At 49.2% G+C, this 18,037-nt stretch overlaps 1 protein-coding gene across 1 annotated transcript in view; it reads left to right on the top strand.

Moving 5' to 3' along the window:
• NCAPG2 (non-SMC condensin II complex subunit G2) overlaps window positions 1–18,037 on the top strand; it is a 1,155,695-nt gene that overhangs the window by 711,021 nt on the left and 426,637 nt on the right. Inside the window, exon 14 of the mRNA XM_069647980.1 lies at window positions 11,621–11,843. Coding sequence (XP_069504081.1) covers window positions 11,621–11,843 — 223 coding nt within the window. The remainder of the gene's footprint in view (window positions 1–11,620; window positions 11,844–18,037) is intronic.

Raw genomic sequence — 18,037 nt, 5'->3', positions numbered from 1 at the left:
TAAATGTACATAATGTTGATTTCCCTGTGACTCACTACCTGTCAGTCATGCCATATCCGTCTGTACATATATTGTCTGTATATATACTATCTAAATGTCTATTCTTCTTACCCTATTGTATTTACCTGTATAGCACTGTAACCTAAACTGAAAACATCCTTGTTTCTCTCTGCACCCTGATACCCCCGGGTCTGGCACGCATTATAATTAAACAAACCTTCTCACGCGTGTACATAACACTCCCCAAACTACCTAATTAACTCAACTTTCCCACCATGGCCAGCCCCACTTTATGGATGGGTTGTAAGCGCATGCGTTGTTCCCCGACAGGCTGCTGTTCAGCGAAAGCGGCCTGTCTGGGGAGCTGCATTCAGCAAAACATTTGCAAGACGGTCTTCTCAGTCGTAAAAGTGGATCTTCATCTTTTCTCAGAGGGACTCTCGCTCTCTCCATGCTTTCACTGTTTATTCCCCGAGGATTTAAGCTTCTCTCCCATTCTAGGGTTTCAACCCTCCCTTGCGTCTTTGCGTTTTTCATCAGTTTCCCATTCTCTCTTCTTGTTTATGTCTAGACATTACATCTCCCAGATATTTTTTTCTATGTACTGTCTCCCTTAAAGCTCTCCTGGATTCTGGTGGTAGCGTGACCATGACAACTTTGTGATGGGCAGGGTGTCCATGCAACAGCGCCAAAACCACTACGCTGAGAAGTCGGGGAACCATCCGCTTACCTGCAGTGTACTGGTTCGCACAGAAAGAGATGAGCGAGACGCAGGAGAAAACTAAACAGCGACGAACTGGAATAACCAACGAGAACCCGAGCGAGCTGAGGGGAGAACAGGAGACCCGGAGGCTGCTGGGGAATAGTTATGCAACTAGAGAAACTCGTCCCAGTGAAATTGACGAGACACTAAAGGTGATGAAATGGAACTGTAATATTGTGAGCAAGAGAATCATGTTGAAAGCTGGAAAAGAGACCATTAAGAGTGGGGCGCAAATCCCCTGGGCAGAGGAGAAATAACACATATGTTGAGTGGCAGAGACGGTAACAAACCAGGAGGAGAATTCTATGAAGTAAGGGCAAGAGAAACATTACACAAAACCAGTCACCTAGGAGTGGGGTGGGGGGTGAGAGATTAACCACCAGGAAAGCATATCCCATCTATGAAAATCTGTTACTGAAGTACAAAGGACATATCAGTGTGGAACAAAAGATATGACTGAGAGTTAAAAGGGGGTTCTGGAAGAAAGTCCCTAAAAAAGAGCCAAAACCCAAAGAACCTGTGAAAGTTACAAGAACTTGTACAGATGGAGACAAAATATTATTTAAAGTTACCCTATTAATAAGTCTGATCAAAATGGGAATCCTTACATGAAAGAGAATCTGGAGACATTCATCTGACCTTATTTTGGTAGAATAGTGGTTGGGTCAGTTGGAATTGTTTTTTTCTGGACATCAGACTATTTTGTTTGACTTTCTGGCGATGGACGAGCACCTTAGTTATTTATAATGGCTGTAAACACCCATGTAGCAATAGTGAAAGTCAGGCCTTTTTCTTATAATTTCATGAAGAGAGACAAAATGTCAAACCAGTGTCAGTGCCTCCTTCTGACCCACCACAACTGACAGTCCTGGCCAGTTTCCCTTTCCATTGGAGGTGGCCTGAGCAAATTGATTGCACCTGTGCTGAAGGACTGGTCTCTCTCCTGATTGAGCCACGTGCCCAAGGCAGTATGAGCACCAGTGGCCATTTTGATGTCACCTTTAACTGTCAGATTAGCTGTCCGTTTGCCAGCATGCTGCTTCTATATTTGTAACTGCTTGGGAGGGTTCTAGAGTTGAGTTATTTTAGTCTGTTTCCCCAGATTTTAAAATGTTTGCAGGCTCTTGATCTGGGTTAGTTTCGTACGGGTTCACAGACCCAAACATGTTCACAAATCCAGCGTATGTCTAAAAATTGGAGCTCCTTTATGGAGGTAGTTGTGCCACAATAGACAGAAATGCAAGACAGCCCCTCTGTAGTCGTAGCTTTAAGGACTGACCAGTTCCCCAAAAATGAAATTAGGTATACCAGTTCTCCAGCATGGGGTCTGGCATGGATTCACATGCTCATGAATATTCCCCGTCGTCAGGCTGGGAATCCTCGGTAAAGAAAAAACCAGTATCAGTTTCGTTTCTGATCTGTCTTTCGTAGTAATAACCAATCACTGGTCTCTGCGTCATACTGACCACAGCCAATGACTGCCCTCTACCTAAGCACCGCCTCTGGCAGCCATCTTCAGATTTTTACCGCACGTTCATGTGTTGGGATCCTCGTGCTATTGCTCTCGAGCGTTAGTGCTATTTTTTCGCGCTTTTTACAAAAACTTCGATTCTTTCGGTCAAAAGAGCCTCAAGCTCCACCGATCCTACATCCGATCAACGGGGACCCGTGTCGGATTCATCTGTGCCCCTCAAGGGTGAAGATTTCGTCGAGCTACACTTCGGAGGACTCCAGAAGCTTCTCAGGCCCTGTCTCGGAGATGGCCCAGGAGAAGGGAAGCTCGACGCCCGGAAAGCTGTTCAGGGTCTGCCCTGGATGCCAGCTGCAGAACGTCTTCAAGGAGGACGAACACTCTTTCTGCCTTTACTGCCTTCATGAGGACAAGACGCACGTGGAGAAGGACTGTGCGTTTTGCGGCAACATGTCGGAACGGACCATGAAGGACCGCCATCAACGTCTCGCCAACTGGCTGGAGGGTAAGAGCCCGTCTGGCGAGAAGAAGAAGAAATCCGAGCGGTCTTCTAAGACCTTTGAGGGCGCCCCGGCGACGGGGGCCCAACATAAGGCCAAGCACCGCGAGTCCGCTGGCACCGGGAGCGCCGAACGGTCGGGCTCTACGGGCGCCAGGCAGGGCGCACCCTCCCCGGCACCATCAACCACGAGCCAACGCTCTGGGTCGGGTAAGAGGAAGGCCGAGCACCCGGCGAAGCTCCTGGAGAGGCCCCGGTCGAGCTCTAAGGCAGAGGAGGAGCGTGGCAGTGCCCCCTCCCTCAAGGATAAGGCGGTGAGCGCACCTAAGGTGGTGAAGGCCTTGATCCATCCGACCAAGCCCTCTATCGAAACGGTCGCGGCGGCCCTGGCTCAGCCTGTGGTGGCTGCACCAGTGGTGGCGACCTCAGGGCCCAGAATCTCCCTGCCTCCTCGGAGGGAGTCTTCCTTTGTGCCCATCGATAGGACCCCCGTGAAACCCTCCGTGGGGAAGAAGAAGGGGGGGCAGGGCGTCGTCGTAGAGTCGGCCTCAACCTCAGAAGAGGAACTGATCGAGGTCTTAAGCCACGGCCTAGGCGTGGAAGAAGGCCAGCCCGTCGGAATGGACCCCGACGCAGGTGACGACGACGACATCGTCGAGGATACCGACGGGGCCCCTGCTCGCCCGTCGGATTCCCCTCTGCCAGCGCCGCAAGACAACTCGGCGGCCATTTTGTTGGCCATACAGTCCTTATGCTCCGAGATAAGGACGAGGCTACCGTTACCGACGGAGGAACCTCTCCCGTCGGGGGATCCAGAACCGGGACCTTCTGGTGTTCCCCCTACCAAGAAAAGAAGGATCCATCCACCACCTCCTTTTCAACCGTCGCGCCCCTTCCAGCCCTCCTCCCCGTCCACCCGAGGGGATGATACGGGGACTGACACGGCAGCGACGGGTACGGACGACGAGGCATACGACGAGGATTTTCCGTCGTCGCCTCCCACCAGGGCCTCTCCGCCCGACGAGATCGGATCTTTCCACTCCATGATCTCCAGGGCTTCCGAGCTTTTCCAACTCTGCCCTGAGGAGAAGAAAAAGGAAGGCTTCCTTTATCAGCGGCGCGAGGCCAAGAGGAAGACGGTCCTCGCAGTGCCTCTGTTGGACGACATTTGGGATGAGGGCCTTTCCCTCCTCAAGAACCCTTCCACGACGCCAGCTAGAAGAGACCGGTACGAGAAAAAGTACCGGGTCCCGGACACGGCCCCCCTATGCCTCCGGGCGCAGCCTACCCCGGACTCCGTCGTCTCCGCGGCAGCCAGGAAGAAAGTGGGGGGGGGGGTGCGGCCTCCACATCGACTTCCCCGCCGGACGGCGAGGGAAAGAAATTGGATACTATGGGGCGTAGAGTCATCTCGTCGGCAGCGACGACGATTAAAGCGGCCAACGCCTTGGCTATCGTGGCCCGCTACGACAGGGAGCTCTGGTACAAGATGGCTCCTCTGCTGGATTTTCTGCCGGACGACAAGAGGGCGGAGGCCCTTGAGATCCTGCAGGAAGGTGAGGTGGCCTCGGACCACGCCATCACCGTGGCGACGGACATCGCCGACACTGGATTCCGCCAGCTGGGCAACGGTGTTTGCCTTCGACGTCGTGGATGGCTCAAAGCTACGGACTTCCGGCAGGACGTCCAGACCAGAGTCCTGGACATGCCCTTCGACGGGAACAACCTGTTTGGGAAGACAGTGGACGATTCCCTTCAGGCCATCAAGGCGGATACTGAGACGGCCCGGGCCCTTGGAGTCCTGCAACGACGGACGCCCTTTCGGAGCGGCGGAGGCAAGGGCGCCTCCAAAGGTTCCGGCGGCGGTTTCGCTTCCTACCGTCAAGCGGGCCCGCTCGTCGTCGCAAGAGGCCTACAGAGGACGAGGCAAGTCTAGCGGACCCCGCCGTCGTCGCCAAGGAGGTCAAGGCGGCAAGGCCGCGTCCAAGCAGCATTGAACCGGCCTTGGGGTCGGGCCCCCACCGAAGCACCCCGGTGGGAGGCCGGCTGGCGGGCTTCGTCAGCGTGTGGGAGTCCATCTCCACCGACCGTTGGGTGCTGGACGCCCTGGCCCGGGGCCACGCGCTCGAGTTTCAAAGAAGGTGCCCGCGCGTCCCCCCCGTGGCCAGGAAAGAACTTCACGTCCCTCAACTTCTCCTGGAGGTAAAGGCGATGCTCAGAAAGGGCGCCATCGAACTCGTCCCAAAGAGGCTTCGGGGCTCCGGAGTCTACTCGAGATACTTCCTCGTGAAGAAGAAGACGGGAGGATGGCGCCCCATCCTGGACCTGCGACGTCTGAACAAGTTCATCAAGGCGCAGAAGTTCCGGATGGTCACCCTCCAGCACGTCCTGGGTCAGCTGGAGGAAGGAGACTTCCTATCGTCATTGGATTTGGAGGATGCCTACTTCCACATTCCCATCCTAAAGGGGCACCGCAAATTCCTCAGATTCGTGGTCCAAGGGCGTCATTACCAGTTCAAAGCCCTTCCCTTCGGACTACGGTCGGCACCCAGGGTATTCACCAAGTGCCTTGCACCGGTGGCGGCGCAGCTGCGCCGCGAGGGGATCCACGTCTACCCCTACCTGGACGACTGGCTCATCCGCGCCAAGACGAGGGAGCTCGCCGTGGTCCACACGGCAAGGACCGTCCAACTCCTCACGGACCTGGGATTCTCCGTGAACTACGCCAAATCCCACCTGGTGCCCGCGCAAGTCGCACTGTTTCTGGGAGCGAGGCTCGACACAGTGTCCCTTCTGGCCTCCCCGTCGGAGGAGAGGACCAGGACCATCTTGGGCAAGGTGCAACGGATGTTGGTGGCCGACGCGGCCAAAGTGAGGTCCATCAAGTCCCTCCTCGGGATGATGTCTTCCTGCATCTACCTCATTCCCATGTGCAGGCTCCGGATGCGCCCGTTGCAAGAATTCCTGGATGCGCGCTGGATCCAGACGACGGGCAGCTTCGAGGAAAGGATCAAGCTCGACGAGAGTTTCCGACGAGCGATACGGTGGTGGGGCACCCGCGCGCATCTGACGGCGGGCATGGACTTCCAGACCCCAGCCCACCAGGAGACTGTGACCACGGATGCCTCCCTGGAAGGGTGGGGAGCGCACACCGAAAATCTGCACGCAAGGGGACTCTGGCTCCCGACGGAGAAGTCCCTACATATCAACGTCCTGGAGCTCCGTGCAGTGTTTTGGGCCCTCAGGTCCTTCCTTCGTCCCTCAAGGGCAAGGTGGTGAGGATCTTCACCGACAACACCACCACCATGTTTTACATCAGGAAACAGGGCGGAACCAGGTCCCCAGCGCTGTCCAAGGAGGCGCAGGACCTGTGGCATTGGGCCGTCGCCCAAGGGATTTTTCTGGTGCCGTTTCATCTGGCAGGGATAAAAAACACCATCGCCGACTCACTCAGCAGGGAGCTGCGCTCGTGCCACGAGTGGGAACTACGGCAGGATCTGGTGGATCGCCTCTTCCGACGGTGGGGCACACCCCAGATCGACCTGTTCGCGACGGCGACGAACGCCAAGTGCCGGAGGTTCGCCAGCAGGTTTCCCCAGACGAGGAGCATGGGCGATGCTTTCTCGTTCCCCTGGGAGGGCCTGTTCCTCTACGCGTTCCCTCCCTTGCCTCTGCTAATCCGGCTCGTCAACCAGCTCAAGAGGTCACGGTGCAGGATGATCCTCGTCGCACCTGCGTGGCCGAGGCAGATATGGTTCCCGGACCTTCTGGACTTGTCAGCGTCCCCGCCGATCAAGCTGCCGGCGGACGCGGATCTACTCTCCAGGGAAGGAGGCGCCATCCTCCACCACGACCCGAAGTCGCTGAACTTGCAGGCCTGGCTCCTGCAGCACTAGAGTTTGGAGGATACGACATACCGGCCGATTGCAGAGAGGTTCTTGCAAAGGCCAGGGCGTCCTCGACTCTTAAATGCTATGGACACAAATGGAAGAGGTTCTCTGCCTGGTGCCACGCACAGAAGATTAACCCTCTACGGATTACGGCTCCCCAAGTACTGCCGTACCTGCTGACGCTGGCCAAAGCTGGTCTGGCACATGCGTCCATCAAGATTCATCTTGCTGCGATCTCTCGATACACCAGAACCACGGGCCGGACGTCCTTGTGGTCTCATTGTCTGGTGAAAGAGTTCATGAAGGGACTGTTCAGATCGTTCCCGCCGGTGAAGGCTCCGGCCCCGGCGTGGGAGCTCAACGTGGTGCTGACCAAGCTCATGGGACCTCCGTTCGAGCCTCTGCACTCGGCCCCGTTGAAGTTTCTATCGTGGAAAACAGCTTTTCTTGTGGCCATCACCTCCGCACGACGAGTGGGAGAGATCCAGGCCCTTTCCTGCAAGGCCCCGTACTTGACTTTCCACGACACGAGGGTAGTGCTCAGGACGCACCCCTCCTTCATGCCCAAGGTACCGTCGGACTTCCATCTCAACGAACCCTTGGTGTTACCTGTGTTCTTCCCGTCGCCTTCGTCGCCGGCTGAGAGGACTTTGCACTCGCTGGATGTAGCTAGAGCGCTGAAGTTCTACGTGGACCGCACGAAGGGTTTTCGGAAGACGTCACAACTCTTTGTGAACTTTGGACCTGTCAATCAGGGGAAGGCTCTCTCGAAGGCTTCCATCTCCAGATGGCTCTCCGGCTGTATCATGTGCTGTCACCGGTTGGCAAACCGACCGCTGCCTGGCCGTCCGAGAGCCCATTCCACCAGAGCGATCGCAGCTACCACGGCGTTCCTATCTGGTGTGCCCCTGCTGGACATATGCAGGGCTGCTACGTGGAGGTCGACGCACACCTTCACGAAATTCTACTGCGTCGACCGGGATTCCAGGGAGGAGTCCAGGGTCGGCCAAGCAGTGCTGCGCAACCTGTTCGCCTGAGGTGAGCCTGGTGAGGAGGTAAGATGCTTAATGTTGAGTTGATGTGATGCTTAATGTTGAGCCTTTGCCACCTCCCATGGTTGTGCATGTGTGTACTGCTATGTATTCTTTATTCATGAGCATGTGAATCCATGCCAGACCCCATGCTGGAGAAGGAACAAGTTACTTACCTGTAACTGTTGTTCTCCAGCATGGGTCTGGCATGGATTCACATGCGAACCCTCCCGCCTACCCCTCTGCGGCTCTTCACTTGGTCATACTGCCACTTCACGTGCTTCCAAATCTGAAGATGGCTGCCAGAGGCGGTGCTTAGGTAGAGGGCAGTCATTGGCTGTGGTCAGTATGACGCAGAGACCAGTGATTGGTTATTACTACGAAAGACAGATCAGAAACGAAACTGATACTGGTTTTTTCTTTACCGAGGATTCCCAGCCTGACGACGGGGAATATTCATGAGCATGTGAATCCATGCCAGACCCATGCTGGAGAACAACAGTTACAGGTAAGTAACTTGTTCCTTAGGCATGTTTAAAAAGATCTCATTCTCGAAAAACAGGTTTTGTTCTCTAAACAGATCTGCTGGGGTCTCATTCATTTGGCAACTTTCCCAACAACTATTTGTTTTGGAGCTGTAACTTAAAGTATATTTTTCAATAAATTTGTTTTGTGGGCTTACAGCAAGTTATACACAAGCACACAAATGCATCTTTTACCAAACCTCTCCCCTCCTAAGGGGTTGTTAGCTTACTCTGACATGTTGCCATTGAGAGGATTTTGAATAACGTGGTGGGAAAACCCTGTAATTTCACTCAGGTTGTTGGTCTTCTTGAACCCCCTCACCAGAGGACTCAGAAAATCCTCCCTACCACCCTTATATGGGATAGGTAGCTCTCCTAAACCCCATAGGTCAAAGGCATCATTATAATGAAATACCCAGGTTAGTTAAAAAAAATACTTCATCTTCATTGGTGGAAAGCCTTTGTATAGTGCCATTTAAAAAAAAAAAAAAAAAAAAAAAAAAAAAAACAAATAATAATAAAGAATCCTCTTAGGAAAGACTTTTTCTTTGTGTAACTTTCCTTCCATTGACCTCAATGGATTCCCCAGCTATTAGCTGTTGCTTGAACCCTGTACTGACTTATGGAGGCAAGTAAAGTCTTTTTGCTTTACTCCCCTTGCTCAACGCCCATATTTTGGAGGCTATGGCCACCCAAATATGGTTACCAGTGCTGGGGCACTATGCCCCTTGTACAAGATTCCTGTATTGCTGTGATGTGCTGCAGGGGTACTTGGTAGCGCTTTTACTTTCTCTTGAGCATTTTCGGTACCTTTTTGATGTGCTAGCACTGACTGGTGGCCGTGGGGCTAAGGTCTACTATTCTTTCTGGTGTGCTTACATGCATGTTGATTTTTTAACACATAATTCTGCTCCTGGCCATTTAGTTGTCTGGGGCTTCTTTTTGTCTAGGTTACCGGGAGGTGGCCTCAGCATGGCCGTTGTGACCATGTGGGCTCTTTGTGAGGCCATCACGGCAGCCCCTTTTATTTCTTGTGGAGGGTCAGGGGGTGTGGTGGGGTTGCGGCTTTGGCTGAGTGGCATTCCCTGTGACCTGCCAGTATGGTTGGTTATCTGACCCCTCTGCCCCAGCCCTTTTTTGTAATCGGCTGGATGGCATGTGGTCAAGCTCCTTTTACAGTGGTATTTATGTTCTGCCCTAGCCCTAGCTCGATCCTTCTTGCTGGTCCCTATAACTAGAAAGTAACAGGTCTGCCAACCTGCTGAAGGACATCTTTGCCACGATTCTGCCAATTCTGCTGTTTTATTCCTTAACTGGCCAAACTGGCTAGGATCAGTGGTTTGTGCATATCCCAGTTTGTTTTTTTTGCCTTTAGACGTCCTTTCTGGATTACTTGAATACTCTGTTTGACTCCCCACTTCTGTTGGGTCGACCCCTCCTCTTCGGAACTGTTTGTGCCGTTTTACTGCTGCTTCCTGCTGTTTACCGCCAGGATCTTCAGCTGTGGGCCGCTGCATGAGTGCAAGGGGGCGAGGAGGGCGCTGCAAGTTTATACCTCTCCCAGATCTTTAGTTGGGACATCTGATGGTAGCACCATCCGTTGTCTCTGTCCTGGCACCATTAGCTGCCGTACACCTGCCTTCTATTGTTCATCATGCTGCTGGGAGCCATTTTTTCCGGTTCCCAATTCTCTTGGAAGTCTCCCTCGCCATATTGATCTCTCCTGGTTTGAAGGTAGAGATCCTTGGGGGAGACTTTGTTTCTTTCCTAGGTTGCTTGGGTTCATGTCCGAGGGAATCAAAGCCCGAAAAGCGCACCTGCTTTATGCGTTCCTGCAGCCATTTTTGCCGAAACCACCGAAATGAGTATCTACCTTGGGGTCCTATGAATGGTGATTATTCCCTAGAACTGATCCCTAGGTTTTCTCCTTGTTTGGGGAGGTGATTCCCAACTGTGGATGACTGGGTCCTGCTCTGCAACCTCTACTGAGGTCCTTCTTCTGACTTCTGGAACGCTTTCTTGGGGACTCCTGTGGCCTTCTCTGGGGTTTATTGTCGCAGCATCTGCACCTGTGGGGTAAATCAAACTTCCCTTCATCATGTGGATCAGTCTGGACCCTTATCCACTATGGAATATGGAACTGTGAGGTGACACTGCCACTCTCCTTATAGTGACTCTGGGATATGTACCTGCCCCAGGACACGTTGTTTGGATCCCCTAGGGTTATTGAAATGTTAATTGTGTCTTGGAATCGCACCAAACTTTAGCAGAAGCTTCCATCCTCTTTGTTGCCTAAATGTATTGTCCTAGTTGACTGGACATTAATATGTTTATAAGCACCTAGGAGGTTTAAATGAATGGCAAGTTATGTTTTAGGTCTAGAGACTGTACATCAAATTTTCCGTAAGGGAATAATTGTTTCCCTTCTTTTAATCCCATACCCTGCCCTATGTGCTAGTTCCTGACCACCATATTTCGGGCCTTCATATACTAGGGTTGGGGATGTCTCTTTAGGACACTGCACTTAGTTTCGTAGACTACTAGGTACTTGCATTTTGGGTTGTATGGTGTCCTGGATCTCCCCACCATCCTGTTTTTGATTATTGGTGCCTGCCCTTGGCAAATGACCCACAAATGGACATTGGGGATAAGGGTGTTCCTTGTATAGGCATGACTAGTTTTTAAATACTGGTAACATTTTAATACTGTAATGATAGTGTAGTGTGTTTTCCAGATGTATGCGTGCAGACTAATTGCACTTCTGTGGCGACCTGCTACCCCTTCCCAAGAGTGTCACTCTGACCACTTTTGTGAGGTTTGGCTTACCTTTCCTGGCTGGTGTTTTAGTCTTCATCCCACCAGGTCTAGTGGTTGTAGCATCCTCAACAAAGGGTAGTACAAAAACTGCATTAACAGAAGGGCTGCCAAAGCCTTGTAATTATAAAGCACACTATATGGTTTATACTTCAAATGCATTGTTTCTTCAGTTTACTGGTGAAGGTTTTTCTGGTTCCATTAATTTGAACAGTTTTTACTGTTTTTATTGTATATAGAGTAGGTGATCCCACTTTGTGATCACCAACTGTGCACATATGTGCGTTTTTAGTAATAACTTTTATTTTACCTGCTTATAGTTAAAGGTCTAATAAATCAGTAAATGTTTGTACTTTGACCGATTTTGTGTGCATGATGTATGGTACTATTACACCATCCCTTTATCTCCTATAGTATGCTTTACTGGTCAGTTTACGTTGCCTTGCTAGCGTAGTTACACCGTGGTCTGACAATCCATCTTAACACATCCTATTTAATGTTTTTTAACCTATTTTCTTGAAAGTTGTTGCATTTAGATTTCTATTTCACCATAGCAAATAGCCTTCTGCGTCCACAACAATAAATGTATGTTTTCTCACAACCACTTATTTTTCTATCTTTCGTACAGTTTTGGAAAATCTGTCCAATGGAGCATCTTCTAGCTCGTCTTGAAGTTGACTCGCGGTCTGTGTCCAGGCGCATAGTAAACCTCCTTTTCAGCTCTTTCTTTCCTGTTAATCAGCAAGATGAGGTTTGGTGTGAGCGCTGTGTAACTTTAATCCAGATGAATCCTGCAGCTGCCAGAAAGTTTTACCAATATGCATACGAGCATACTGCTTCAACCAATATAGGTATTTTTTTGTAAATTAAGCACTGTATGTTCATTTTCTGTATTGTGTGCTTTTACATTATACCTGTGACTCCGGGAGCGCTTTATAAAAGGCATAGCCAACCATGTGAATGGACTAACACCTTGCCCAATAATGCCCTATGAAGAAAACAATAAAAAAAATGTAACTGCTTGATCTATAAATACACTTATTTTAAAACCTACGCTGAAACTGTTAGACCATTTCTACCATCTGCCCCTTTTGGTAGAACCAGTTTTTGCGTCTTTTCCTCCTCATATGAATGTAACTGGCTGCCTTTTTAAGGGCTTTGGTTGCATGCATAGTTCAAAAAGCCTGTTTTTGGAAACTGTTTAAGTTGAGTGGGTAGATCCGACTCTCAGTGCTCTTGATGACCTAGCTTATAATGAGGCTTGCTGAACAGCCAGACCCTAGAGGCTCTACACCTAACCTCACGAGGTAAATAAGAAAAAACAGGGTGACTCTGGACTGTTTCGCTAGCCCTGAAGGTTAGTAAAAATTGATTAGCTCCAATTATATTCAGTATAATTCATTCAACACAAAGAGTTTAGTGGGCTTGGTTGACTGCGGTTTAATTCTGTGTGATTCAAAATTTCAACCCTTCAGCCAACATGTTTATCGACAATCTGTCTTTGACATGGCAATGTTGAGTACTATGAGAAGCTTTGTTGATTTAATTTAGGGGCTTAATTGGTAGTAGATAGCGTTCTTATGATTGAGGAGGTGGCTCTAAATATGGAGCCCTCGCCTCGGGCTTGTTTGAACAATTCAAATAGAGTAATCACTGGCGCAGTGGCTGTTTTTCAAGTATATGTCCCCGGTGGGAAGCACGAGGCATCCATGAATTTCTCGTCAAGGATTTTTTAAGTGTGTTTATTTGAAACTGCAATAGAAATGCTTATTTTGGCTTTTGTTTTAAATGCTGTTGATGGACCAGTTCAATCAATGATATCCACAAATCGAATCTGGCCAAAGTCATATTTTTCATTCCCCTCAAATGTCTGATCCTTTTTCAAAGTCCTTGTCGAGGTCTTGGAACAGAAATCTTCAATCCATGAATTATCCCAACAGGAGGGTTGATAAACCTCTTGAATGGCATTCGGCAGCACAGCGGAGCAAACATCGACAGGATACTATGAACAAAACCAAAACGTCTCACTCCCTCCCTCCTAAACTCATTGTTTCCCATACATTCCTTCACCCTTAGCTTCTATGAGAGCGGGATGCCTAACAAATCGGGGTAAGGAGTAACTGTTTCTTGCTTATCTTCACATACTCCAAAGAGGAATTCATAAATCTGTCAGTTCCGCTACACATGGGTGAAGAGGACTCTTGATTCTACTATTGGAGCAGGTCAGCCTATCTTTTTTTGATTACATTAAATAAGCTTTCTAATTCTTACTGGGCAGATATATTTTACAAATTAACTTGGAAAGCTAAGCGTGAATGATCTGGAAAAAGAATCCCTGCTTGCAAATGACAAACGCAAATATATATATGAAGACAGCATCTATCTTTGCAGAATACATGGTCAGGTCTCTACATAGGCCAAAATACTGTTACATTGTCTGTGCCTATTCTATTAATTGCAGCAATACATTAGTTTGCATCTAAATGCTCTCTTGCACCACTACGGTTGTCAAGAACAGATTCTATACATTACTCGCTACATATTAGTCTACAAATAATTGTCATAACAATTTTTCATTCTACCAAAATCCCTCATATGAGACCTTCTCAACGGTCTCATCCATCTGTTATTTCTGTGGGTAGACATCATATCATTCAAACTCTTCGTTCAGTAGCCCCTCGGAAGTCTTAATAAGAGGCAACATCTCTTGAACCCTTAAACTCCCTCCTGCCTTTTTCTGCACACCCGTAAATAAACATGAAGACAACAGCTACAGAATTGATGCCTAAGTTGCACCAAAAGAACTAGTCAGCCTGGACCATAGGGACCATCAACAAGTATTATCTTCATGCAGTGTAGCTACAGTTTTACGTACGTGGGAAATATCTCATCTTATTGGCACTTGTAGAGTGCAGCGTATGCCCAGAGGCATCTTGGCACTCGTGCAACATGCAGCGTAGTCGAGCAGTGGGGGAATTATTTGAACAGATAAGTCTTCAAAAGATGGCATAACAAGGGGGCCTTAGTAGCACGTAGCGGCTGTGGAATCGAGTTCCACAGCTTTGCTGCTGCCACACAAAAGGTGATAATCAGTGATATTACTGCCATAGCTTGTTGTAAATGTACAGCATTCTGATCCCACGATTTTTTAAATGCTACCTTTAGAAGCCAAAATAGTATCCAGCTCCAACCGTTTTTGCAGCACCATAATATGAATAGGTACTTGTTCATTCATGATCTGGTAAAGAGATATTGTTGCATCATTGTCTACCTTTTACAGCAACTGAAATAGTTGGTATAGCCTGTCTTTGGTTGATCTAACACCCAATCCAGGTATTATATAACCCATAGCATCAATAAAATGGTCGCATCCAAAACTTATGGAACATCGGGGAGCTGTGGGAAACTTTGTGGAATGACGTTTAGCTAGCAGAATAGAACTGTAGCGGCTCCCACTCCAATTCATAGGCAGCGAAGAATAAGCATTGATACCACAAATGAAGTAGGTAGTGTACCCGTAATCAATGAAAGTGTAACTTTTATGAAAAGAGAAACTAACATTTTTGATTACCATACATTTTTTATTACCATCGCGCCTTGAAACACTTGTGTATAGGCGCGTTATAAATGCCATGTCATATACAGGTAAAAAGATCATATCTGCATTTACTAACTTCCATAAATATAGAACCCTTATTAGCATAGTGCAGGGGACCTGTAGGGGAGGGGAAATGTTAATTTAAGCGACATCTGATAAGGGGAGGGAACATTTAGAAGGCCAGTAAACCCCATCTTGGAATGATGACCAATACAGGGTTCTCGACCAAGGGACCGAGTAACCAGCCTAATAAAACTGCAGACATCTACCCAATTGAAAGAAACCAGTGCGACTGCAAATCCTGATGCTGAATCATGAGACGGGTGCGCACAAATCAAGCAATCAATCTTTTTATATGCAGGCATACTTCCAAGTTGCATGAATGGAAGTATTTTTACTATGAACCTAAGGCTATGCTTTGGGACCCTCAGAATCATGGGAGGTTGTGTTGAAAGTAACAATGACTGTTGTAAAAGAATGAATGAGCAGTGTTACACGCACACACAGGCCTTGTGTATCAGGAATGCAGGAACTATTGAGTCCATGTCCATTTATCAAATACATTTCAACAAATGGTTTATCAACATAATCTCTGACCGTTCCAATTCAAATAGGATGAACAAAGTATACGTTTAAATGTTTGCCTTCTCCACAAGTCCGTTCTGAAGTTGGAACAAAAACCACCACTGTTAGCATCACTTCAAGAATAAGTGATTAAATATCTGGAGCGCTGAAGGTAGTTGAAATCGAACACACTTGTATATCTGCAACAGGATAAGCAATCACACGAGTCCTGCAGCGCCAGTGTAACTAGAAATACAGCAGCCATTTGGACAGGGATCACACTGCATCGTTCCCAACAACCTTGCCCTTGATCCTCCTTAATGGGAGCAGAAGAAGGCATTTCATTAAAAGAACTTGCAGAAGTCTTGTTGAAACCAACAGCGTCTTTATCTTGTAGAGTTTATGCACTCCTGACGTAAGATTCAGTGGTTGTTAGGATGTGCTTGCCAGCGCCTCCCTATATTTGTAATTTGTCTGCTTCTTTTGTGTCCTACTGATCTTTGAGTGGTTATCATCACTGGGGAAGGCTAACAACCTAGGCCTTACAGTAAAGAGTTTGTAAGAAGATACCCCCGTTATCAACACAACTCATAAATATTCCCTGTTGTGCTGTTTATATGTTGTTTAAATGTATGTGCGCATTCGAATGGATTGTGTCCTCCAACGTATTCCTCATCTATGACATGTAATGTCCACAGCTGTGCTGCGTCAGAATTTATTTTCGATAGAGGGCACCCTTGCATTGTTTGCGTCGGGTCGATGTCCCTCGAAGGCCTCTTTGAGGGTGACGTCAGCGGATGTTATAAGTAGCACACACGGCGCCCGTAGCATCAGTTCTGTTTTTTCCACAAACGTGTTTGCTTCGAGAATTCAGCACGCTTCGTGTTTCCTATTGCATCCGGTATTATGTCTTCTTCTTCCACCCCGACGAACCTAAGGTCTGGCTTCAAGAAGTGTCAGGACTGCGGGTACAAGATGTCCATCATAGACCCGCAAAGTATTTGCTTGTGGGGCATGGGCGAGGACTACGCTACGGACGACTGCTGGAGGTGCCATTCGTTGACTGCCAAGGCCTTGCGGAAGCTTAAGGGTAAATTGAAGGTAGGCAGTGTTTCCAGGCCCTGTAAACCTAAGTCTACTGCTCTGTCAACCGACGAGTCGAGAGGGGACTCTCCTCGTCGGAAGAAGTCAAAGAGATCTAGGTCTCAAAGTGGTTTGCGCCACTCTTCCTCTTAGTCGAGGCCGTCCAGGAAACTGCATCACCGTTCATCTTCCCCGTCCTCGTTGGATGACGACTACCTGAAAATGTTGGCCTGCCCCACTAAATCCTCAATCCCAGAGGAATGGGAGTCTTTTCGGGAGCAAATGTTGCAGATTTTCCAAACTCATGGCACAGTTCCGTCTGCGTCTTTGATAGAAGCCGGCAAGGACCGGTCTCGACCGGATACTCGTGCGCCCTCGGCTCCGGGTAGCCGGCGCAATAAACATCTGGAGCCGTCGAGGTCCTGTTCGGACAAGGCATCGAGGGATCGCCAGAGACCTTCTACGTCGCGGCCTTCGTCTCCAGCAAAACTGTCGAAGCCTGTGAAGTCGTCGGAGAAAGAGTCAACACCATCGGCGCTGTGTCCGTCGAGTGCGTCTGACGGGTCTTTACCCCCGGCCAGACCCTCGAAGACTTCTGAGCCTTTGCCGATGCCTTCGGAGTTGTCGACGCCATCAGTGCCTTCTGGGCAGATTTTGACGGTGGTAGCCCCTGTGGCTATGGATTCTCTAAGGAAGGCTTCTTCTAAGTCTGTTAATCCTGTCCCTGATAAAAGGTGTACTCCTCTCCCCAGGAAGAAGTTTTTTCAGTGCCTCCAAAACATCTGAGGATGAAGAAAGGTCTGATGAGGAGGTTGGTCCTTTTGGTCTTCCATATGGGACTCCTAATGTTCCGGACTCTCTCATTCCCGAGGAAAGTCGGATTGAGGATCTGCGTAAGTCTTTGCATGATGCCAGTGGGCTGGACACTTCTCCTGAAATTAAGTTTGGTAGGCCAGCGCCTGGAGTTCATGCTGAATCTTCTTATCAGAGACTGATGTTTAGGTTTAGAGTACCTGGGTTGGTCCAGGCCTCTGGTGGAATATGATCAGGATGACCTTACTGACATCTTGGATCAGGGTCCGCCCACTGACCCAGTGTTGCCATTTCATGTGTCATTGTGAAAGAGGGTGGCTGCTACCTGGAATGCCCCGGGGAGTATTCCGGCGGTTAACAAGTTGGTGTCAAAGAAATACTGCCCATCCAGTAGCGACCCCGGCTACCTGTCCACATACCCCACTTTGGTGATCAGGCGGCTACGGCCACCTCGAAGCAGGCAGTGTACCCTACCATCCCTCCTGATAGGGATGACAAACTCATGGATGGAAGGGCGCGCAAGGTATTTTCTGCTGGGAGTATGTCACTGAAATCGGCCAACTCCACCTGTGCCTTTGCAAAATTTGCACACACTCTGTGGAATTGCATTTCGCTAGCGGCTGAGCATATTCCCGAAGGGGAAGAAAGGGATGGCTTTCTAGCTATTGTACATGATGGCAAGGATGCCATGTGTGTATCCCTTCAGTCTGGGTTGGACACTGCGCATAGTGTAATAAGGTCCATGGCTGCGAGTACCTTGATACAGATTTGCGTGGTTGCGAAAGTCAGGTTTTGCACCCGATGTGCAAGCCCGTCTTCTCAACATGCCCTTTGACGGGTCGCATCTTTTTGGCAACAAGGCTGACGACAGCCCTTGAGAAGTTGCAGACCTCCAAGGCATTTGCAAAATCTTTGGGCGCAGCGGACAACCTCAGCCTTTTCATCCTAGGGGACTGCAATGGAGGGGTGGTTCCTTTCGCTATTACT

Source organism: Ambystoma mexicanum, chromosome 2q (genome assembly GCF_040938575.1).
Source record: "Ambystoma mexicanum isolate Mex_15411 chromosome 2q, UKY_AmexF1_1, whole genome shotgun sequence".
NCBI classification, from domain to species: Eukaryota; Metazoa; Chordata; class Amphibia; order Caudata; family Ambystomatidae; genus Ambystoma; species Ambystoma mexicanum.
The sequence above is the reverse complement of the archived record's forward strand: the minus strand, read 5'-3'. Positions and strand labels throughout refer to the sequence as shown.